General features: G+C 33.3%; 1 protein-coding gene across 1 annotated transcript; it reads right to left on the bottom strand.

The window, feature by feature from the left end:
- Positions 1-10,783: 10,783 nt before the first annotated feature.
- LOC122274748 (bidirectional sugar transporter SWEET16-like) lies at positions 10,784-13,446 on the bottom strand. Its single transcript, XM_043083767.1, has 6 exons — positions 13,314-13,446; positions 13,180-13,216; positions 12,596-12,806; positions 12,003-12,164; positions 11,608-11,727; positions 10,784-11,283 (listed from the first exon to the last, which is right to left on the bottom strand). The coding sequence occupies exons 1-6, from the start codon at positions 13,345-13,347 to the stop codon at positions 10,930-10,932; spliced, it is 918 nt and encodes a 305-aa protein (XP_042939701.1). The 5' UTR covers positions 13,348-13,446; the 3' UTR covers positions 10,784-10,929.
- Positions 13,447-26,139: the final 12,693 nt, after the last annotated feature.

Raw genomic sequence — 26,139 nt, 5'->3', positions numbered from 1 at the left:
AAAAATGCACGGAAAGCGGTGGACATCTCAATAAACCGTTTCAATTTGTTGAAGGATGGTGGGCAGATTCCGATGCTAATAGGCATATCTGCTATGATAAAGGTGCTTCCTCAAGTTTTTGAGGTGAAACAATTTTGACTGTTTGTCATATTTTAAATAGGGTGCCTCATAAAAATTTAAAAATTACACATTTTGAATTATGGAAAGGGTATAAGCCAAATTTGGAATATTTTAAAATTTGGGGCTGTTTGGCTTTTATAAGGCTAGCATATCCTAAAAGGCCCAAATTGAGTATTAGAACTACCACTTGTGTCTTTCTTGGATGCAAGCATGTTGTTACTCCTTTTGATTCTAGTGTTAATTTATTTTCTATTGAAAATGATAATGATGTGATTAATCAAGAGGAATATGCTAGCATGATTTACAGTATGTAACTGATTGTACTAGACCTGACATTGGTTATGCAGTATGAGTATTTAGTAGATTAACTATTAAGCCTGGAAGAGACTATTGGTATGCAATAAATCGGATAATGAAATATTTATCTGGTACAAAAAATTATGACCTATTTTATAAAAGGTATCTTACTATACTTGAAGGCTTTAGTGATGCTGATTGGAATACCTTGTCAGGTGATTCCCTTTCAACTATTGGTTATATTTTTATTGGGTGGGGGTGTTGTATGTTGGAAGTCTAAAAAACAGACGATTATTGTTAATTCAACCATAGACGCTGAGCTTATAGCTTTAGCTTTAGTAAGTGAGGAAGCAAAGAGATTTATTACCATATTAAAATATATTACCACATTAAAATAAAATCATATAAGTATTACATTAAAATAAATTACCACATTTTATTTTCTAATAAAATTATTAATTAATATATAAACTAAATTTGTAAAATATTAAAAAAAATTAATCAAACAATATTAAAATATGTAATATTATATCATTATCACTACAAGAAATTAGCGCTTTTGCAGCGTTTAAAATCGTTGCAAATACATTAAAAAAACGCTGTAATTGATCAATTGCAGCGTTATTACCCTCCTTGCATGTTCGACAGTATAAAAGTGATATTTTTGATCATTAGCAACGTTATTAAAAAAACGCTGCAAAAGACTTCATTTGCAGTGTTTTTAAACCGCTGCAAACTCACTAATTTCACGTTGCAAAAGGCCACCCCATGTGACTGCCATGGCACTGCATTTGATCAATTGCAGTGAAATTTATCCTTGCTATATCATTAAATTTCGCTGCAATAGCCTCCCACCAACAGCAGCGCTACATTTGGTTCGTTGCTTTTGCCATTTTTTGCAACACTTAAAATCGCTGCAATTGATTTATAAGCGCTGCAATTTGTGTACGTCAAAAGCAACATACCATTCTAGCGCTGCTTTTGATACTTTTTGCAAGGATTAAAATCGCTGCAAATTTCCATAAAAACGCTGTAAATGTGCCATGTCAAAAGCAACGCTTGCTTTTTTGTTGCATTTAACATTTTTTGCAAGGACTAAAATCGCTGCAAAAATTCAAAAAACGCTGCAAATAGTCAAAAGCAACGCTTGCTTCCTTTGTTGCATTTTGCATTTTTTTCAAGGACTAAAATCGCTGAAACTGATGATTTGCAACGACTTTTGGCCTATTTGCATCGACTAAAAATCGCTGCAAATACTTAATTACAAAATAAAAAAAAAAATACTACTGAAACATACAGTTTCAGTAATTTTTTTCACTGAAACTTTTAGAAGCAAAATTAGTAGATCAGTTAGGATTTAATTCCCTTTACTTAATAATACAAAGGGTACATAGAAAATAACAACAAAGTACTCAAGGATCCTTACCCAAGTCAAATTATAAATTCATTTACATTATAATTTATATAGACGGAGGGGTAGCTTGATACATTTTAAAGTACTGCTAAAATTTCTCTAATCATCCAATCCTTATTGCACCTATTCTTTGCAAAAATGAATAAGATGTTCCAGCAAAGCCACCTCCAACTCCAACCTGGCAGGAATTAATAAAATTTCCAGTCATATGATTGCAGATACTTATTGACTTAGCAATTTGTCTTGACGCTAACACATATTTAGATGCGAGGCTCACTGGAAATATGTGGTACACAAAAGCAAAATGCAAAACTAGAACCAAGATACCCAAAAAATAGCGAAACTAGAAGCAGGACTAACCATTAAATAAAATTGTTTACAATCATCTCACATTATAGATAGAATAAATAAACATAATTAAAATAATGTCTAACTACTGCGATGATAAGTAGTCCTAAAAAGATTGCATATTTAATTCATAATCCATTGGTGTATTGAACACAGTTGTTGAGATTGTTATAATAAATTTCTTTTCCAGGTTAGTCACATGGCCCAACATGTCTTTTGACATCAAAACTGGAAAATTTTCAGAATGGGGATGGTATTCTTAATGAAATTTAGATGGTTCTGCTCTTAAGATGTTAAAGATTCCTAATTGGCTTTAGGAGGAAAAACAAAAGCCTGGAGATAGCACTTGTGGTATATAATTCTGTGATACTTTTAAATGGAGTATCTAACCCAAAACATGTATAAATACAAAGAAACTCACTGCACTTTTTATCTTTGCCACCTATTTTTATCAGTCATGGTATGCATCTATGGAATTCTAGTGTCTGTCAAGTGTAACAACATTCTCACTAAAACCTTGTATCTTCAAAGGCTTTGAATTATAGTGTACCTGTTGACTGCTCTTCACAATTCCCTCCATGGATTCAACAAGTTTCATGCTACCATCAGCTAGAGTAATGGCTTCTTGGAACTTCACATGTTGGCATGTACAAGGAGATGTTAGTAGCTTATAGCAGTGACTGGAAATTAACATACCCCCTGCACATAATTAGTCATCAATTAAACATCTAGCAGGTCAACATCTTTGGAAGAATAAAAGAGTTGACTGATGCAATCTCATGTAGATTTTCAAAGTAGATGCAATAGGTATTGAATATAAAAGCACACCCCATCTATCATGAAAATGATATGCAGGTTCTTTCAAATAGAAAGCACATACTGCAATTGAGTTTAAGTGCAGTGATTAGCAGAATAGCAACTAGACTCTTGCTTTTACAAAGGAAGGATTAAGGTTTTCCAAAATAGACTATCCTCTGGCATATCAAGGATTCCTTTTATTTTCTCTAGTATTTTTCTCTCTAATGAGTAATGAGGGCATCTGAAATCTCAAGATTCAAAGAATCAAACCAGATAGTTATTAGATTTTCTTGTGTGATACAGAAGATTTGCAACATTATTGGGTGTTTTTCAAGTTTTTAATATAGTAACTTACCCATACAATTTCCATATGGTTGTCAAAAGCTATTCAGATTTCCATTCCTTCTGCCATCTAATCAATATCATGCTTACTATTTAGAAGTCCTTAAGAAAGCTAAAGAGGTGCGTTTCTCTATTCCTTGGGCTGTAATGGGTTTAGGCTGTTAACATGAGATTTATATTGCTAAGTATAAGTTTGTGGATTGTCCTTTTGCAACACCATAGAAAAGGAACAGTCCAAGCATGATGTGTTACAACAGGTGGCTAATAAATATGTTACTTCCTCTATTTAGTGCCAAAGTTTGGTTTGTAAGTAAGTTTTGAGGTTTGTTGTAATGCTGCTGTTGCCAATCTTGTTGAGTTTTATTGCACTCGTTACAATATATTGAGTAATGGGCACGTATGAGCACTGACCATAGTCTGTGGGGTTCTCTTTGAACATTGCTATTGTATTAATGTCTTTTTGAAATTCAAGAAAATAAAAAGATATCAAGTCAGAAACACTCAAGTACATTCGTCTGATCTTCTTTGCTCACTAATATCTTTTTTCGGTCCTTTATTTTCAGTCTAAGCTACCCGGCAAGGCCTCTGTTTCTAAGAAGCATGATTCAGTGGGGCATGGGGTGGACAAGAAAACTGCTTCTTCAAAAGAAGGTGATACTCTCTATGGAGGATCTGCTAGTCTTGATATACCATATAATTATGACAAGAAAGAGAAGTTTATGCCACTAATTGCAAAGTCTAAGAAGGATGGGCAGGATCCGCCTTCCAAAGCCACTGAGCTACAAATTGATGCAGCGGCTACTGCATTAATTCTTCAATTAAGCTAAAAGGGGTATTAAGAATGCTGGTTTAGAATTTTTCCCTAGGACATCACCAAATGGTAGGACATCACCTCCCTAGCATTGAGGGTGGGCTTACCTCAAGCTTTGGGAGTCTCCAGTTTTGGACTAGCACTAGAATGCAGTAACTTTATATGAAAGGCAGAGAGGTGAGAGCTTAGTATATGTATATAGAAAGGAGACTACACTAATGATCACTACAAGGAGATGGTTCTGGGTTCAGCTCACTGAAAAGGATAGAAAAATCTAGAATTGTTTACAATTCCAGTGAATTAGCAAACATTAATCACATTGTAATCTGCAAGTTAGACCTTATAACCAATTATCCCTAAGAAATTCAAGCCCATGCAAAAGCATTAGTAGTGTATACTGTAAAGGCTTTGTATTGAAGTATTGATTGAGTTTCCAAGCCAATAAATTATATAAATAGTTTCAGATTTATATCCTATGGGAGATAAAAGAAATTAATAAAACACAGGAACTCACTCAATGACAGGAGCAGAAACTAAGTGAAACTAACCCAACAATAAAGGCACAATCATCAACTTGGCATGAAAGAAAAATATGAAAGAAAAATCTAAGGAAATACAGAACATAATGCACAAAACCTCACGAGATAAATCCCAAACTATTTAGGCAGCACATTCTGCTGCAACGACTCAATACAAGTTAGAAAAGACATTCATGCCCAACTGATGTTTCCCTGAACCTTACATCATCAGGTTCCACTCACTTATTGAATGACCCTTTGACTTAACATGGAAACAAAAATGGAACAAAAATATCACTGTTGACAGTATATAAGGACAAGATCTTCAACAAACTAAATGGTTTTCATCCTACCTCCTCAAAATGAAGGTAACAACTCGACCTGTTCATTGCTATCACTGCTCCTTGGAGACCAAATCAACCCTTGTATCATGCCAGTAAACTTGTTTATCTTATTGCCCAAAACAGCTAATTCTCTCCAACCCCTTTGGCCAATTGCATCATTACATCCATTCTGCATAACCAAAACATCACTGGTTCTGATTGGAACATACATTTTTTGTGCAATTTTTTAAACAAACTTTAACTCTCAACAATCAAATTGGGTGAGAAATATATATCAAGGAACATGGGAAAACAAAGTGCTTAAAGACTATTGAAGAGGTGGAAAGAAAGATTACCTTCACTAAGGAATCGATAGCACCTAAGCTAGTAAGCCTTAGATGTTCATAAGGCCTTTCCTTGTTCTCAGTGGCAAGTAGAGGGAATAGATACATTGGAATCCTAGATGCAAAAAGATCATGAATTTCAATTAGAAGGTCACCATATCCTTAAAAGGCAGCCAACTTGTAACAATGCTTAACTCCATCTAACAGTGAATATTTCTATGAAAAGATCATGCAAAAGCTAGAGGTTATTGTAATAATTGCAAAATTGACTTAGTACTGCAAGGTATAATTATTGTAATAATAAGACAGCAAAGCTAGAGGTTAGAAAAGGAAATAACATTATGTGATAAATGTATGCCCCTGCATCTTAAAACAAAGCCAACTAATCTCTTAAACAGTTAAAACAAATAGTGATGAAGAAAGATGACTAACTTAAATCCGAAAGCCAGGCTTGAGAGTTTGATAGGAAGAATCCCATCTAATCTCAATCTCCATGAGCTCACAGTAGCATCCATGATCTCACAGTGGTATTGTTTGCAATAAAAGAAGAAAAGGGAAATTGGTGTTTTAATTAGATTTGTTTGATTATCAATCCATTAATGATTACTTCTTGTATTAGGCAGCATTGCTTTTCAGACTGGCTGGAGAAAGGGAAATTGGTATATCACTCAATGAATATTCTTGTGACCCCCTTCCCGTTTGGAAAAGATACTACATATCATTCATATCATAGCTTATAAAGACTGAGAATCTCTAGACTTTCTCATTCTTTAATTACCCTGTCATGGCATAAAGCAAGACACTCGGTTTTCAAATTAATTACCCCGTTTTTCTTCCCCAATTGAGGCCATTCGCCTGAACCAGACAACTAATAGTAATAGTAGGTCAACTCGTTAAAAGCCACCACTATTCTGTTTGGGATCCAGCTTTGAATTCCCCCATGCTTTCGGTTCCAAAATCATAACCATTTGTTTATTAGTCAATCTAACAAAAGAATGTTTGTATTGATTTTAAAATACATTATAAGCAATTCCACAGTTACATTATACATACACAAACACATAGGCAATTTATGCATAAATTGAAAGAGCAAACCACCCCTGATTCTACTTGACCTAAACGGTTTCATTAAGAAAATATTCTATCTAAAAAACAGAGTATCTTACTGAGTGGAGGGGACGATGGGATGGAAGCGAGTTGGATAACCCACTACTACAAGAAAAGGGTTTTCTTGATGTCGAACGGCAGATTTGGGAATACCACTTTTTGAACTGGAACTAGCAGAAGAGCGAGTCATGCACGAGGATGAGTGGATTTTGATCCCGCGGTCGCCACATCGATGGAGTAGCTCCGCTGATGGTGATGGATTTCGGTGGAAGAGACAACCGCGTAGCTTGTGGCATTCTAAGTGGGTTTTGCTTCATGTGCAGGTAGAGAGAAAATTAATGGAGAAGAAGAAGTTGGGGAAGAACGTTCGGGATTTAGGAGTGTACGCAAAGTGACGGGGAGGGGGGGAAAATGTGATTTTAGGGCGTTTTGGCGCCCTTTCAATATCAAATGTAATTGCAGCGAAATTTTTCGTTGTTACAAGATTTTTTTCTTTTTACAGCAATTTTGTCCGCTGCAATTTAAGTTAAAATCGCATGTATTTATTTTGCAGCGAATTTTTTCGTTGCAATAAGTAAAAATCGCTGCAACTCTTTAAAAAAAATAGTTTTGTTCTAAAAGTCTGCAGCGTGTGCCAAAAATGCTGGAATTGCTAATCAATTGCAGCGATTTTATTTCCAACAAAATTAAAATCGCTGCAAAAAGTCAAATTTCTTGTAGTGTATTTTACATTTAAAATAATTAGTCTAATATAAACTTATCTAGTTAAAAGTTAATATTATAGTCAAAATGTGAAATTTTAGCTAAATTTTAAACTTCGCAATAGATAGGCCATTGCTGTAGACACCTCTCTAGCTGTTAGACGTTGCATAACAAATTGTATGCATGCAAACCGTTTCAGCTATGAGTCAGGCAGCATTGCGAAGGCTTCAGGTGAAATTTGAATGCTGATTTGAAGTGATAGATGGCCGGCATGTTAATTGGAAATTTAAAGGTGGTACGTACTTATCTGAGTTATCTCAAGATGATAACGTGCAAGATCAGAATAACTTTCAGAATGAGATCCTGATCTCCACCCATTCTCAGGCTCAATCAACAACTAGGTAGAACCATTTTCACCACTGTTCAATTAAGACTGATTACTTTCATGTCTATCACTATCGATATATATGATCGGCATGTTAATGGCATTTCAAAGGTGGTACGTACGTATCTCATGATAACGTGCAAGACCAGAATAACTTCAGAATAAGATCCTGATCATCTCCACTCAAAATTTATCATCTCGGGCTCAACAAATAGGTAGAACCCTTTTCACAACTGTGGCTATAATCACTTTGTCTATCACCATCATAAAACAAAGAAAACTTGAGGGTGTCTTAAAAGGAAAACGATAAATACACAATTTTTTTATAACTATTTATATAATTATGTTTTAAATAAGAGATGTTTTGACAAAATAATTTATAAAGGTAATATCATTTTATAAAAATATCTTTATTTTAAAATATGATTGTATAAAATATAGTAAAAAGAATTTTAAGAATGGGTAGTGCTATTTGAAATATTTTTACATCACACATTATTTATATAGCATAATTTAATTATAAGATTCAAATTTTAAAATTTATCTTTTAAATTAAATCATGTCTCAGAAATGATCATGTATGATATTAAGGTCTCGTTTGATTACGAAATGAGATATTTTAAATAATAATAACATTTTTGAAATAAAATTAGATGAAATAATTTATAAAAAATATATATATTTGGGTAATAATATGAGATTAAATAATTTTTATTTTTTAAAATTTTAAAAAGGAGTAAGTCCCATGCTATTAAATTATTAATAGAGTATCCAAATTCTTGATATTTTATACTGTTGACGTCTTTCTTTTTGGTTCACAATTAATTAATGTCAGTTTTATACTGTTTAACGTCAGTTTTAGTGTTTATTTATTATTTAACGTCAGTTTAGTACTGTTTATTTTCTGTTCACAGTTTATTTATATCAATTTTTTACTGTTTAATGTCAGTTCTTACTGTCTATTTATTATTTATTTAATTGAATATTTTTAAAATTTAGAAATAAAATAAATCTTTTGAATAGACAAAATATATATACTGTACAGTTCTAGATGAGATGAGTTCATCTAAACTGGCTAAATTTTAATAATACGAAATTTATATAAAAATAATAATATTTTAATAATAAATTCTGTTCATTTTTAAAATTATGATTATATACTATTTACACGTTCTACCATTACATCTACAGAATATATTACTCATAGATGGATTGACCAGAAGAGATATTTGGTGAGATATTTAAAGAGATATTTGGTGAGATATTTGTGATCAGGTACGTAAATGATAGGACGTGGACTGTAACCCCTCATGCTTTATTAGACGTGTTACTTTGTAATCACTTTGGCCGACATAATTGAGCTATTCATTTTTTTCTTTTTTAAAAAAAAATTAATTTGATTTAATTAAAAAAAATTATATTTATGATTAAATACAGATAAAAAAAAGTACTACATATATAAATAAATTACACAAAATAAACTTACAAATTAATATAATTTTATAAAATCTATTAGATATACTTTATTATAAAAATAAATTTATAATCTGACGTATCACATTATACTACATTAATTTGTAAATTTATTTTTATATAATTTTTTTGTAATTATATTATTTTCCTAAAAACGATTTTTAGATCACAAGTTAATTATTGCACTTAGACTTCTACCAAAACATAAATTTCTTTGTGATTAATGTAGTCTTAACTACTATTATAGTTTTTTTAATAAACAAACCGTCAAAGAGATAGTACTCTGCCTAAAACAAAAACTCATACTCGACCCTCTATGAGGAGAGGACTTAATCTCTACCGACAAAAAGTCTAAGAGAAGATTTTTTTTTTTTTCAACTAAACAAGAGGAAATAACAATGAAAGCAATAAGATAAATGTAAAAATAACAGATTATAATTTAGATCTATTCTAGTAGACTTTGAAATCAACTAAAAGTTAGATCTAAACAATTGGTGATTTGCTATTATCTTTCTAACGATTGGGCTAAGAAGTATCTTGTATTGCTTGTATCTCAAAGAGGTATTAAGAAATTGAAGATATGTCTTTTTAACTTTGAAAGAAGTAAAATAAATTAAGAAAATAAAAGAAATGAGAAAATGAGAGGGAGAAAGTAGGGAATGAGAGAAGAGTGGGCAGGGAATGAGAGGGAGAAAGGAAGAGAAATGAGGAAATGAGATGAGGAAAGAGAAATGAGGACGAGGAGGAGGAGGCGGAAGCGGAGGCATGCGAGTTTGGAGAATTTCATAGAGTTTGAGAGGGAGAATATATATATATATATATATATATATATATATGAGAATTATTATAGACACTAAAAGATTATTTAAAATAAATTTATAAAATAATGTAACTTTTTAAAATTCGTTAGATCTATTTTGTAATAATAGTAATTTTATAATTTAGCGTACCATATCAAGTTATATAAGTTTGTGAATTTATTTTTGTGTAACATATTTATTATAAAGTAAATCTCATGGACCACATAAAATCACATTAGTTTGTAGATTATTTTTGTGTAATTTTTTTTGTGGTTATAGTAGTCCTTATTAATGTTAGATCTATTAATCATTTCTATATACTACATATTATATATTTTTTCTTATCAAATGTGTGATATATATATATATATATATATAATTAGTAGAATAATTTAATTAATTTAAGAAAAATAAATAAAAATAAATATAAGTATGATATGTAGGTATAAAAAGCAGCGATTTTTTCAGTTTCTAATTCGGTTAGGGGAACTCAGCCGCCATCTCCCTACCTCTGGGCTGTGTGTGTGTATGGAACTCTCTTCCACTGACAAACCCGCCCGCATGATGCCTCACGACCCAAAGCTCTCTCTATTTAGGTTAGGCTCGTATAATTTATGGTAGGCTGTTTGGAAATATAATTATTTTAAGATATTATTAAATTACTTTATTATTATTTATAGACTATTGATTATTATTTATCATTTTTCATACATATTTTAAATTATTTTTAATATTCAAACAAGTCTTAAGATTTTTGTAAATTCAACGATTGTGACGTCCGAAGATAAGTACTAAAATATTCTCAATTTTTCTCATTTCTTAAGTTTTTGATAAAGAAAAAGTGCTCATTTCATAAATCATGGGTTAGTATATAATTGGTAGATAATCTAAGTTTGATGGATGTTATGTTAAAGATCCAACCATTAGTATCATCCCATGATTCTGACTCACTTTACATGCTTATCTTTTTCCCACATCAAATCCTAAAATTTAAACAGAAATTTCACAAAATGTGATCGGTAGAACTTAATAAATTTCCACAATTGTGAGCTTTCATACATGACTTGAGTTACTACTGATAATTTCCAACAAAAAAGAAATGAAAAAGCACTTAGGAATCAACACTGTTGATTTCGTTTCCTCCTGATCAAGTGTGACTCTGTTCAGCATTTTCAAGACCATCTTGGCGGGGCCAATGAGAGTGAATTTCATAGGGATTCCAAGAAAGCGTCTTCAAGATCTTTGGGATGCTGTATTGCCTGACTACAGATGGCTTTGGGAGGCTTCTTCCCTTGTTGAGGCTTCGATTTTTCGTGGAATTGGACTCTTCGTCTTCATCCTTCAATCCTCCCATCTCGATTACTACTCCTGCTTTGACAAGGTGGGCAGAGCCTTCCCCTACCATTTTCTCTATTGTTTTTTCTGAAATTGACTTGTTATTGTAGATTGCATACAAAATTAATTGTACTGACCCCAACACAAATCCAGTGGCGTTTGGTACCTGAGAACGGTGACATATTTAGTCGGTATACCGCAACAAAAATGCCCTCTTGCAGCAACATTCTTTGCCGTGGATTAACGTCCATGACAAATCATCAAAATAAAATTCAAGATGAAAAACAACACTTGCACCTTAAAATAGAAACCAACCAAATTGTGGAAGTTATGGTACTTTAGGGGTTAGGCATGTGGCATTTTGTTATGGATTTGGACCACATATATTGGGCTCAATAGCTAGGCAATGGCACGTCATTCATGAAACATCAATTTTAAGAGTTTAATGAAACTGGGTACAATCATAAAGAGATAGAAAAAGAGAACTTACTCCAATAAAGTAGTCTTTGACAAGCACGGCATAAGTAGTCCAAATGCCAGCATTCAGGAATAGAAAAAATGAGAGGAAAAATGGCATGTACTCCACGCTCTTTGTCTTTATCACTGTTCTCTGTCATATAAAGTTTAAGTAACATCATCTATAGTAAGTAGGATGTTAATATTACTTCAAATATGGGGAAAAAACCATTTTGTAAATTGCTACATGCATGACTTTCCTTATGCTTTGTATTACTTCACTCATACAGGAGTAGAGGGACCAAGGTTTTCTAGAGTTTCTGTTCGAGCTTTAAGGTCTAAAATCAGAAAGAAATAGAGAGATCCCACAGTTTATTCACACAAGAATAAATAATGTCGGATTCACTTTTTATGATCTTGGGAGTTTACCATGGCTGAAAGAGGTGCTGCATACATGCCTATGGTTAAGGCAGCACATAGAATTCCAACAAAGGTGAGCCTCAAACTTCCATGCATTGCTAGCAGAGTCACCGCAATTACTAACCCAAGAAAACCCACATTCAATATGGCCACCAGCTTTCCTGTTAGCACCTGAATCATGAATACCATTACTTAATCAATTGCCAACTTCGTCTTTAATGAACAAGTAAGTTAATGACTAGGAATTGAACTTCATTTGCATAATATTCTTGCTTTCTTTTTTTTTTTATTTTTTGACTCACGAACAAATAAACTTATTAATATTTAAGTAGCAAACAGAGAACAGTACTATTCAAGATATATGCAAAAACATTTTTAAAATTAAAATGCCTAAAATGGAATGGAGCCGAATAATTTCATTTAAAATAAATTCTCTAATTAACAAAAAAGAAGCCCATAATAATGTGTATCATATATCTAAACTTTCCAAATGAGCTGCTTAATTAATACATTAATCAACTAACTATTAAAAGCAGATGAGATGAAGGAATGGGCGGTGGGAATTGCACTAAATGAGAGAGAAAGAGAGAGAGATGTCAGACCTTCTTATCCATGGGGGCATAGATTAGAAAGAGAATGACATAAATGGATTGAAAGACGGCACCGGCACCATTGACAGTAGTGACAAGTAGACCGTCTGGTTTGAGAAGCCCATAAAAGGTCCATAAACTTGTGCTCAGTAGCGTAGTTAAGTATGGAATTCCTTTGAAATTCTCCGTTGATTTCCTCTTCACCACCTGCGTAAACGTCTTTCTGCAAAAAGATTTTTTTGTTTAAAAAAAAAAAAAGTAAGAAGAAGAATAACCAGAACCATAATCTGTGTCAAAGAGTTCTGAGATGATAGGATAAATAATACAAGTTCGACTGCTATATATAGAACAAAGGTCAAAGACCAGAGCTCTAGTCGGTATTAATTTAACTCAGCAACAGGTTTCCGGCCATTATTTCTTTCAAAAAATCTTTTCCGCTGATAGGAAAATAGGCATTTGATTTTTAATCCAGCATATATAAACCACTCCATCTGCTTTCTCCAGCATATATGCTAGCTCTATCTAAATGAACAAATCAAGATATTTTTGAAAATAAAAGAAAGAAAATCGTTTGCCTGATGGGTCTCATGACTTACATTGGACAAGCAAAAACCAGTATTGAAATTACATTGCCTGCAAATGATTAACAAACAAATGAAAAATAGCGTTAAAAGATTTAAAGAAAATAAGGAAGCTGGAGAAAGGTTGATGGGAAATTAGATAGACTGACCAATAATGCCAACGATGAAGCTGGAGGTAACCATGGAGTAAATTAAGGAGAACAGGAGCTGCCAGAGGAATGAAGAGGATCAGAGGAGGTTTGCATGTGAAGGATGAGAAAAAACGTGGTGGGGGTATATGTAGAGGATGGCAGATAAAAAAATGTGAACTTTTTCAGTAATCCTCTCAGTAGATCCGACGTGTATGAGTTTGCCACGTTCACCCTTATTTATCTGGACAACTATGCTCAAATACATAATGGCATGTGGACCACCCTCTCTCTGTACAAGCGTACTCTTTTTTCATTCACATGTCAATCTCTACATTACAAATTTTTGGATTTTTCTTGGGGTCTTTGATTGGTTCTATTTACAACGGCATTGATTTTTGTTTTTTTAAATCATGCAGAGCATCTGATTTTGTTTAGGCAGATGAACATCTTAAAGATCCAAAATGCTTGATAGTTCACAATTCAGATTCAGCAAAATATAAAAAAAAAAAAATTATATTTTACCATAATTTATGAATAATAGTAAAAATAATCATAAAATACTATTAGACACATGACCGCTGGATGGCACCGGCACCCTAGCACCACCCTTCGTAAATATGGTCATATTTACCATTACCAAATAATACACGCATGATTGAAATCAACTGAAAAACTTTCAAATCGAGATAAGACGGTAGGTCGGCAACGAGAATATATCATATTATCTGGTAAGTTTTGGATATAAATTAAAGTGGATGCGAAAGGAAAATAGAGGACGATGGTCTACTGGCTTTTGACCGTATGGTAATATTGATCCAACGAGACAAGAAGAAGAAGCAATCTTTTTCAGTGTCTAAGACAAATATCTTATTAATACATCTTTTCATAGACCTAATAGCGATGGATGGCTTGCCTTTTCCCCTCACCCTCGGGCCCAAACTGCTGCAACATCTGTCATCCCTGACGTGATGCAATCTCCCACTCCCCCCTCCCTCTTTTTCTGCTTTTGGTTTTTTGTTTTTTGTTGCAAGGAACAACAACGATCGGGATATTTATTTAATGGAATATTCAAGCTTATCTTGGTAGATTCAATGGTCGCAGCCTTTCTTCAGTGGTCTTCTGCATGCAGTCCCTCCACCACCCAGCATGAACTCCGTTTCGTGCGGTCATCAGCTTTGTTCTTATCGTTTCCCACCATGAATTCGGGATCCAAGCATTTTTCAGTAGTGTTAGAGTCACCGAAGACTACCACCGAATACAGTGTTTTTTTTTTTTCAATTAATTTTTTTTAAGAAAATACTGTGATGTCCTCTTCCCGTAATCCGTATTCCTTTAAAGTGACCAGTGGTCACAAATTTTTATTTTTATTTTTTTAACTTAATGGTTAAGAAAATAATTTTAAGTATATTAATTTTTTTATATTTTTTTAAAAATATTTAAATATATTAAAAAAATCTAAAAAAAAAAAAAAAAGTGACCGTGCGGTCAAAATGAGAGGTACACTCTGAACGGCAGAGTAGTACCGCTCTTTTTTTATATTCTTAAATAATTTTTTTCTAAAAAAAATATACAGCATCACTTAAAAAAATTTACTTAATTATTAAGTCAAAATAATTAAAAAAAATACATTCGATAGACTTTTGAGATCCCGAATTCGGAACCAAGCATTTCTCACATTTTTATACCCGATGCATTTTTCCTCATTTAAATATCCCTTACTTAATGTAACTATTATTTTTTTAAGAAATATTTTAATTGATTTATAAAATTATTTTTATTATTTTTAAAAAAAATGATAGACTCGCCGAGAGAGTATATCAATTTTCTTTTATCGAATTGTATTTTTTTTTAATATTTGTATTTTTTTATTTCTTTTTTGTATTTTTTAAAATACACACAAAATCTAAAAAATTACAATGCACTGATTGGTACTCAATTCTGTACCAACTCTAGTTCGAGTAACACTCTCCTTAATTTTATTATATAATAAATATAATACCTAATCAAATCACATCACAACAATTTATAAATTTTAATTTTACTTTGTTTCTGGCAAAGATGGTCAGACTTTATCTTTTCTTTTTATGCCATGAGATCCTTTTCCCCGTAAATCATTTTTCTTTTCCTTTCTTTATTTTCAGTTGCTTGTGTGTCTCCTTTTTCTTTCTAATAAAGTCATTGGGACTTTCTCTTTTGTAGAATTGATTGATCTTCCTTCCATGGACAAAATTTTGGTTCCTGTTCAAACAAAAGTTAAATCAAAGTGACCTTGATTCTTGACATTTCACCCGCAAACTGCCTTTACTCAAAAGGCAATATGATTTATATGGACTTTGTGGCCTCTGGCTTCTGAATGAAGCATCCACTTCGTTCGTATATATTATCAATTTTGGACCTGTGTCACTTCAACCACAAATTTATCTGACTATCTCAATTTTGAATCTGTTTTTGTTTTTTTTTTTTTTTTTTTTTTTTTTTTTTTTCAGTCTAGGGTAATGTTATATACCACCATATAGTGCACTTTCTACGTACTTTATTTAAAAAAAAAAAATAGAAAATACAATTAAAAAAATATTTTTTTCATATTGGTCTCTGTTTTGGAAAATGATTAATTCACAATTAGCCTACAACTAATTTACTACTCTACTAAAAATGAAGGTGGTTAAGTAAAATTGAAATTATATTTTATTAAAGTATCACAATTATATTGGTTGATTTAAATTAAATTGTAAATTAGTTGTAAAGTAGGTGTAGGTGTATCTCAGTTTTACCCATTTTTTTATGGGAAATACGTGAGGATTGCATATTTTAGAACTGCAAATATCATTTATCTTTAGTTTATATGTAGCACTAGTCTAAGCCATGTTTCTTTTTCAAATTTAATGACAATATCTACGCACTGAATCAAAAAATGCATAATTGGAGAAATAATTCTCCAAGAAAAATATTTCATTCATAAAGACATCTCACAGAAGTAAAATTTATAAATTGATATAGTTTGTTATGATATATCATATTATAAAGTTTATTTTTCTATAAAACATATCTAATATATAATATATAATCATATCAGTTTGTGAGTTTTACTTTAATAAAGTCTTTTTATAAATCTATAACTTCTTATTTGCTAAAGAAAACAAAAAAAAATGAAAAATACTAGAATGCAAACGGAGAAGCCCATGCCTAAAATAATTGGTCTAGGATGAGTGGCAGCCGCAGCTTTTAACAATTACTCGAGTTATAGTGCGCCATGAGCCGATAGTTCAGTGATAATGGTTACATCTTTTGATAATTACGCGAGTCATACTTACATCTTGGGTTTGATTGTGCACCAAGCGTTCCCCTGGATTACTTGATACATGGTTCTGATGAGTGGGATTGTGTATCCGTGATTTACTCATAAAGGATGGATCCAAAGGGTCATACTTTGGTGATGTTCCATGTCATAAAAAATTTTATAAAAGAATTTATCATACATAAATTGCTAACGAAAATGTTTAAGACAGTCATCTCGCCGCATAAATGGCTGCTGAGTTGGCAAAAAACGCAATGCTGCGTTTTGTCCCTCATGCCTACATGCCACAAGACCCTTTCACTCAAATCACTTCAGTCTCTGGCGATAATAGTCTCAGAAGTAGTGGTAGTTTAGAGACCGAAGAAGCTAAATCCTGAATAAAACTCTTTCTAAATTCTTCGTAATAATGAGAAGGTAAGGGCATCATTGGCCGCACACGAAGCAAGGAGGGATGAAGGGAATGGTGGGGAGGTTATAGATCACAGTGTTGGTGCTCCTGATCTACACAGTTTAGCTAATGTTTTCTTCTTCTAGTAGTGGAACTAGTTGATCTGGCTATCGCTCGGAGATCAAGGTAGAACTTTGGAGAAGTGTTGATGCTGGTGGTTGGAGGCCATCCTATGCTCCACGATCTAACTGGCCCCCTCCTCCCGCTCCAAGTGGGAGTAATGGCATTTCGTGTGTTCACTGTAAAGGTGGTCTGAACTAGCAACGTATTGCGATTTGTAATGCAGTTCTTGTTGCATGAATCATGAATGCTACAGTAGTTCTACCCAAGTTTGATGCAAACTCCTTTTGGCATGATGAGAGCAGCTTCTATGGTATCTACGATGTTGAACATTTTATCGAGACATTGAGGTTTGATGTGCGGATTGTTGAACACATACCATAAATTTGCAAAAATGGAAGAATTAAAAAGATTAAAGCTTTTCAGTTAGGTCCCCTAGAGATGCTCCTATCAATTGGTATACTACAATTGCTCTGGTACCATGCAACCCCCATTAAACGAAGCCCACCCTAGTGATAAATGAAGAATCGACAAGCTTCAGCTTGAAAATCACTATGTAGCACCCTCAGAAGCAGGAAATTAAAAGTGAAATGGGTTTTGCTATTTTGTTTTCATTTTTTTAATAGTAGCTGACGTGGCGTGCCGATTGCACAACAGACTGTACGATGCAACTATATATAGAAGAACTGAATTTTTAAAAGGAACCCTGTCCTTATCAAAACGGAAAGAAAACTAAAGAAAGTGTAGTTCAAGTGAAATTATCTTTAGAGTGTTTGAGAAGAGTGTAGTTGAAGTGAAGTTTTCAACTCCAAAGAAGCTTAATGATATTCTAGTTATTTCCAAATCATTAGTTGGACTAGTTGCCGATTCTTTTTTCATATATTTTTTTAGACACTATGTGATTGAGATCTAATTTCAGCCTTATGTTGAATGCGACATTGTGTGCTACTGCACATGTCAGTTGGTTTGGTTATTGATATTAATTATTGTTCTCAAATGTAGTTGAAAGACTATGATGGGCGAGGAAGAAGATAGAAGGCCACCCAAGCCTTCTACATCAATTTTACTGATTCAAGTATGATACACATTGGTTATTTGATATTGTCGTATTGTTGGATATTTTAGTTATTTAGTTAATGCATTGTTTATTTCTATATTATAGGGATATTGGTATGCTAAATCCATACTACCCGCAATATATGATGTCTCCAAATTAGGGGTGACAAGTCGTGTTGATGGGTAATGTTCGTGTCGTGTCAAAGCATGTACATTATACTTAATGGGTCAACACGAACACGACCCGTTAAGGATTTCATGTCAAGATCTTAAACCGTAACATAACTCATTAAGATAACGGGTTGACACAACATGACCTATTAGTGAATACAAAATAAATTGACACGATACGACACTTCACAATACGACCCGTTTCACTCATTTATGTTAATGGGTTGAACAGACCCATTAGTGACCTGTTTGACCTGATTGATTTTATATAAATATTAAAATATAAATAATATCTATAAAAAAAAACCAATTACAAGTCTAAAATTACAATCCAAACAATAAAAATACCAAAATTAAAATCATAACAGTACCAAATATGATCCACTCACAAATATAATCCACACATTGTAATAATATTAAAATTACATTCCAAATATAATAAACAAAACACACATTTAAACATATTAATGTTACAATCCCAAATATGATAAAAACACATATCTAAACAAATTTAAAATTTGAAGAAGGAAGTGGGTCATAAGTGTTAAGGGTTTTTTTAGTTTTAGGTATAAGAGTATAAAGGAAAATCTCATTTTCTTAAAGGGTTATAATAGGTTGACCCGTTAAGTAATCGTGTCTTAACGGGTCAACCCGTTTTAACCTGAACCCATTAAAACTAAGCCCTAACTCGCTTTTACTGTGTCATATTCATATTGGGTTAACATGTCATATCACATATTGTCACCCCTACCCCAAACACATATCGAAATCCATATCTATATACTTGGGGTAGCGAGGTAGATGCATGTTTATTTTATTATTATTATTATTATTATTTTGTGTGTGTGTGCATTCAAGTTTTTCTAACAAAGTGTGTAATTTCAACATCCATTGATGCCACCATTTTGACCAATTATGCTCTATCATTTGTTGAGCAATTCGAAGGAGTTGAGACGAGTTCAAGATACGATCCAGGTAGTATGTTATTATATTTTAAAAATATTTTCCTATACGTGCATGCATTCACATTTATGTTTTAAAAATGTTTTCCTAACACAGTGGGCAATTACAGCATCCGACAATGCCACTATGTGGACCAACTGTGACGCCCCCAAATTCCGTTTGGGATCGGACGGACATTTGAAGCGTCGAGACATGCAACACAAGGTTACCTGCCCCTGTTCATGACATATAAGATGCAATGTTCCTAACATGCATCTAACATTATGCAATATTCGCAGCGGATAATTTTTTTCTTTAGCAATACTATGCAACAAATTGAAAATATCCCAAATACTTAAAACATACTTCATACATAAAGACCCATTGAGTAGATCACAACACTAGTCCAAAATGGTTATGATCCAAAAAATACTAAAGATGCAACTCTATTGTACAAGTAGTAATTTACGTTAACTACTATATTAACATTGACGTCGCACCATCGCTTAGTCAACTGTGTCTAGTTGATCAGCTCCTGATTCTCCTTCAGGTCCTGTAACAAGATCTACCATTCGGGGGGAATGGTAGTTGGGACTACCAAAGTGAGATTTGATTACAAATCTCAGTAAGTTAACAAAAAACTTCCACACAAGCTAATGATGCATGCATGACAGTAAAAGCATAAATACATAATCAAATTTATAAGTAATTAAAGCATAACTTGGCGTACAACATAGCATGGCGTACAACATAGCATAATTGACATAACTTAAATTGAAACATGAACTAAACTTGACTTGACATGAACTTGATCTGAAACTTGACTTAACATGAAAAATACATACTCCACAGTTGTTGTGGCCCCATGTATTCTACACAAACTTGACTTAACATGAAAAATACATACTCCACAATTGTTGTGGCCCCATGTATTCTACGTGTAAATACATACTCCACAGTTGTTGTGACCCCATGTATTCTACACAAACTTGACTTAACATGAAAAATACATACTCCACAGTTGTTGTGGCCCCATGTATTCTACGTGTAAATACATACTCCACAGTTGTTATGGCCTCATGTATTCTGCACATACTGAATGTACTCAAGATGAAACGTGACTGGAAAACGAAAGGACTGGAGCCCTGACGTAACATAACGTGATTTGAACATAACTTGAAATACATGACCAACTTGAGATAGAAACATTTCGTAACATGGCATAACATATAATAGACAACATATTTAACATGACATACTTGTAATGTACAGTAATACATGACAGAATATATTATGTAACAGAATAAATTCTGTATAATAGACAATTACGTGATAACTTGGCATGGCATGACATATATGATAACATACATACATACATTGTAGTTCCTTTACTTAGCACACATACATAGTAGACTGCTAGTAAGTTAAAAGCTAACTTACCTCGATCTCCGCGTTTATTATAAAACTTCAAGTGCGATCACGAGGAACTGTAATTAGTGATTCTAAAAGTTAGAACTAAATCACTAATAATTTGAAATATGGAAAATACTAACTTAAAGAGTAAAATTTTCATTTTACTCTCTACATGTGGGAAAATGACCGTTTTACCCATAACTTAAGGATTTTGCATACTAACTCCAAAAGTTTCCAAAATTTATATTCCTCATGTAAATTTTGTCCTAAACTTAAATATCAACTCAGAAAAATTTAAAACAAAACACAACTATGAAGAATACACTATGGCCGAAACATCCATAGGCCATTTCCCTTGATTTTTGTTGCAATTCCTTCCAACTTCAAAACTCATGCTTAAACCAAAATTTTGCAACAAACATCTTCCAATCCTAAGTTCAAAACCATACTTAAAACATCCATTTAGAAAAAGCTAATAATCAACACCAAACTTTTTTGTAAAAAGATCCAAGCACTTGAATCACAAGTTTTGACCTTAAATCAAAACATCTCCAAGAATTTCAAAAATCAAATCTTACTTCTAACATATTCATAATATCATCCTAACATCAACCATGCTTTAAATCATCAAACTAAAGTCGCCAAAATCACAAAATAAAATTTGGAGTTTTTGGTTTTACACTTAGTCCAAAAACAGAAACTTTTTCCTCAACTAGTTTTGATAAATCTCTTGATCTATGACTTATAAATATATGATCTTCAAACCAAACCATTACATGGTTTAAAAAGATGTCCTAAAACATATACAAGCTTCTAATTCAAGATCACATGGTTAGAAATTAATCAAAATATAAATTTAGCCAAGAATATCCACACTTTGGCTTATCTAAATATCTCTTTGCATAAAATTTCATATCTTTGAAACTAACATCAAATATTTTCAAAATAATAATATAACATGTATATAAGATGTTTAGGATCCTCCAATAAAATTATCAAAGTCATTAGAATAGGTTTAGACCACCAAAGAGTTAAACTTTCTCAAAACAGAAACTGTTTTTCCTCTTCCAATTTCTAAGTTTCTAAATTTAAGAAAATCTTTCATCAAAACCTTTAATCATGCAAAAATCCTCAACCAATAGTCATATATACATGTTAACAATACTCCATAAAAATTTCGGACCAATATCTATCCATTAGCTTGGTCAAAAACTCCAAACTATAACATATTCTCCAGTTTACCTCCCAGAATGACCTTTCTATAGTTTATATAATATTTGACTAACCAAATGATCTTCAAATGGGGCAAATAAGATATTCATGTAAACTAGACTCAGAAAGGAACAACTTATATGAAGGAGACTTTATGATAAAACACTTACAACAGCTTCGAAATTGGCGTGCAAAATACCTCCTAAAAGCTGTCCGAGAGAGAGTGTTTGATATTCTTTCAATGGAAAGTGTAAATGAAGATAATTTCGTGGGGAGAGGTGGCTGGAGATAATTATGGATGAGATATGGAAGAGATGAGGCTGGAGTTGAGAGTTGAGTGTAGTTTTCTCCTACCCAAAATATCTATAAAAGATTATCTCATAATATTCTATCCAATAGTATCTACAAAAAATCAACTTAAGATATTTTTATCTAATAATATCTATAAAAATCAACTCAAAATATTTTTACCCAATAATATTCATGAAAATTACCTCAAGATATTTCTTTTTATCCAATAATATCTACAGTTTTGAACAGACGTTTTGTCCGAAAATATGAAAAAATGTTATTGCGCCATAAGACTTTAAATAGCCCTCCGAGTCTAATGGCACAAACCATAATACATTTTGACATTTCTAACTATCTCCAATAATCAAAAACACATTTCTGATACCATAATAAATAATAACACTAACTATGTAGTTAGACAAAAACCTATACGATTAATGGATTTGTGAAAACTTATGGGGTTTTCACGAGATTCCTAAAGTTAATAGAAATTTTACAATTGAATTTCTAGCGGGCTGTTACACCAACTATTCTCATTATGTGTAGTTCTAACACAGTGTGTAATTGCAGATTCGATGATGACACCCTGCTGACCAACTATGCCCATTTAGTACTGAAAGTGAAAAAAATGTTGCAGGTACGTCACACACGACTGATCAAACTTTGTCATATTACTAACAGGTACACTTTTAGCTCGATGAGTTAACATCCAGTGTATATAATAGAAATGTTAATCCCAACATAAATATTATTGTCAGAAACTTTATCTAAGATAAATATAAAGCCTGATGCAGAGGGGACGAATGAAGTATGCTCTGATGATGAACAAGTTGAGCCTCTAAAATCTAGTGTGGTTTTGGTCACTAACAAAGAGGTTCCATTCTATTACAAATGATATGTCAAGCAAAAGGGGTTATCACAAAAAGGACGAAGAGAGAGGTAGATAAGAATGCGATGTATGTGACAATTGGTTGTGCACGTGGTGGTAGGTACTATCCTAGCCACAATAATTTATCAAGGCCACGACCAAGAATTAAAACGGACTGTAAGGCAAAGGTAAATGCTCACTTGGTAAATGGTGTATGGGTTTTGACCATTATTGATCTTACTCACAATCATAGTACTGTTAGTCCACAGAAGTATAGATTTTTTAAATCTCACAAATGTATAGATGAATACAATCAAATGATGCTTGATTTGAATGACAAAGCGGGTATTCGAATGAATGAGAATTTTGGTGCACTAGTTATTGACGCAGAGGATGTTTGAGAATTTAGATTCCCAAGAGAAAAATTGTCAAAATTTTATTGACAAAAATAGACACATGAGGCTTAGTAAATGAGTTGGTGAAGCATTAAATGACTACTTTAAGAGGATGATGGAGAGGAATGATGAATTTTATTTTGTCATAGATGTGGACGAAGAGTGCAGAGTCAGGAATGTGTTGTGGGCTAGGGCAGGAAGTCGAGCAGCATATGAGTATTTCAAAAATGTTATCACATTTGATACAACATAGCTAACAAATAGGTACGTGATGCCTTTTGTGTAGTTGTTTCAAGCATAGTTGAAGTGCATGAATGAAAAGGCACCTAAATCCATCATAACAAATCAAGACTAGACAATGAAAAATGATATCGCCATTGTATTCCTAAACATTTGTCATAGATACTGTCTATGGCATATAAGGAAACAACCCGAGAAATTGGGATCCCACTTGGAATTCAACACAAGGTTGAAAATTTTCATTCAAAGTGCAGTCTATGATACATAGAGTTGCAAAGAATTTGAGAAAAAGTGGGGGTAGATACTTCATAAGTATGACCTTGCTGATAATGTATGGTTGCATGGGTTGTACAACGACAAGTCATTTTGGGTATCAGTGTACAACAAGAAGCCATTTTAGGTTGGTATGAGCAATACACAACAGTCTAAAAGTATAAACGCTTTCTTCGATTGGTTTGTGTATTCCGATACGATATTAAAGGAATTTGTCAATTAATTTGATAATGCCCTAAGGAAGAAGGTGGAGTGGAGACAATGACTGATTTCAATTCTTCCAACCAAACGATACCATGCACATCGTCATAGCGCATTGGGAGGCAGTTTCAAACGTTGTACATAAATGCAAAGTTTAAAGCGATTTGGGGAATTATTGTGCACTTGTCAGCAAGCAAGTTTGCATTACCACCTTCGATGTTTTTAAAGAAATATCCACCTTAGATGATCATGTATAAGTTAAATGCAAGTGTGCCCTGTTTGAGATTAGGGGATTATCTATAGGTATGCATTTAAAATTTGTTAGATAAAGAATATTTAGAAGGTGCTAGAGAAATATGTCTTATATTGATGGAGGAAAGACTTAAAGAGGAGATACACATTAGTCAGGAGTAACTATGATGACTTGCGAGTCAATGCAGATGTAGGACGGTATGACCTTGTGGTTAAAAGATGTCTGAGATTAACAACGTGTGTATCCCCAAGTGATGACCATGTTAATGCATTCCAATGCGTTTTGGATGACTTTGAGCATAAGTTTGCATAATTATAGCTTGAGTCTGGTTCAACGAAAGTAAAAGAGAACATGGTGACCGATAAGAGAAAGAAATATTAAGCCTCCACGTTATTTGAGGGAAAAGGAGACCGTCAATGAGAAGAAAGGTCCCAATGGTTAAGAAGACTGGAACCAATAGAAAGAAGAAACAAGTAGTAAATTTTGGATGAGAAATTGTCTAAATGGTATTCTGCATGTTTAAAGGACGTGTCCCACCACTGAGCACTAGATGAGAAATTGTCTAAATGGTATCGTCAACCTGCAAGTCAAGGGTTGATGGCACTGGATGCTTGCGACCTTTCTAATGCCTAAGTCAGTAAAGAGTGATGTATAATAACTCAAGTATCTATTTAGAAGTCTCTCGGGAGTTACCTGGTACCTATATATATATATATATATATAGGCACAGGCACATATAGGATTATCACTGAGACTTGATTAACTTCACAGTTAAATAGGCGTGAATTTTATCTCTAATAAATATGAGTTATCTGTATGTCACACTATAGCTTATCCATCTTGCTAACCAGAAGAGTATCAGGGCCATGTCCATTGTTTGCACTTGTGTTTGGAGTTGGGCCAGTATTAGACCCTCCAGTTACCCCGCTAATTCTCTTCGCTCGTAGGCGTGAGAAATTCATTTTTAGCTTAATCCATCTTTATGACTATGATGATTTATCCCAAAGCTGTTAATTTACTTTTCAGGCTGTGAGCAACTCGGATTGGATTCTGGGCCTCTTAACTATCCCGCTAGGCTTTTTACTAAACTTGATGGGTCACCCTGCTAGCTCATTAAGAAATGGGATTTTGATTGTCCATGACGTGGCAACGATTACTAGGTAACGTAAAGTCGTTCCACTTTTGTTGCATCATGTTGTCAAGTCATAATGCTAGACTGGTCGACCCCTCATATTCCCCATTCAGTTTGTACGATACTTTCCCTTTCGCACTTTGCTTTTCCTCTCTAGCTTCTCATTTCTTGCAATTTCTTGCAATTTCTTGTGACTTCTTATTCAGTCGGGGAAGATTTTGGCATCCCGGACATGGCTCACCTGGAGATTCTTGATCACGATTGCGTAGACGAAGAAGGATTCAATGACAAGGTTGCCCTAACTATTTGTGCTCTTACACATGGGTTGAGGCTATTGTTTTGTCGCCCCGTACGTGACCTTCTTGACCTTCTTCGTATTGCTACTGCCCAACTTCATTCTTATGCGTGAAGGGCCATTCTGTGCACGTGTGTTGTCTTTCACATGGCCCTTGAGCCCATTGGAGAAGAATATCACGATCTAACTGCTAGGGAGTTCTTGGCCTTTCACCATCTACAACCGTTTACTAAGGGCAACATTCTGAGCTTCCGAAAGAAAGATAAAGGACAAACACTAGCTCGATTTGAGACTCGCCA

Source organism: Carya illinoinensis, chromosome 8 (assembly GCF_018687715.1).
Source record: "Carya illinoinensis cultivar Pawnee chromosome 8, C.illinoinensisPawnee_v1, whole genome shotgun sequence".
In the NCBI taxonomy this organism is placed as follows: domain Eukaryota; kingdom Viridiplantae; phylum Streptophyta; class Magnoliopsida; order Fagales; family Juglandaceae; genus Carya; species Carya illinoinensis.
This window is presented reverse-complemented; position numbering and strand designations above follow the sequence as displayed.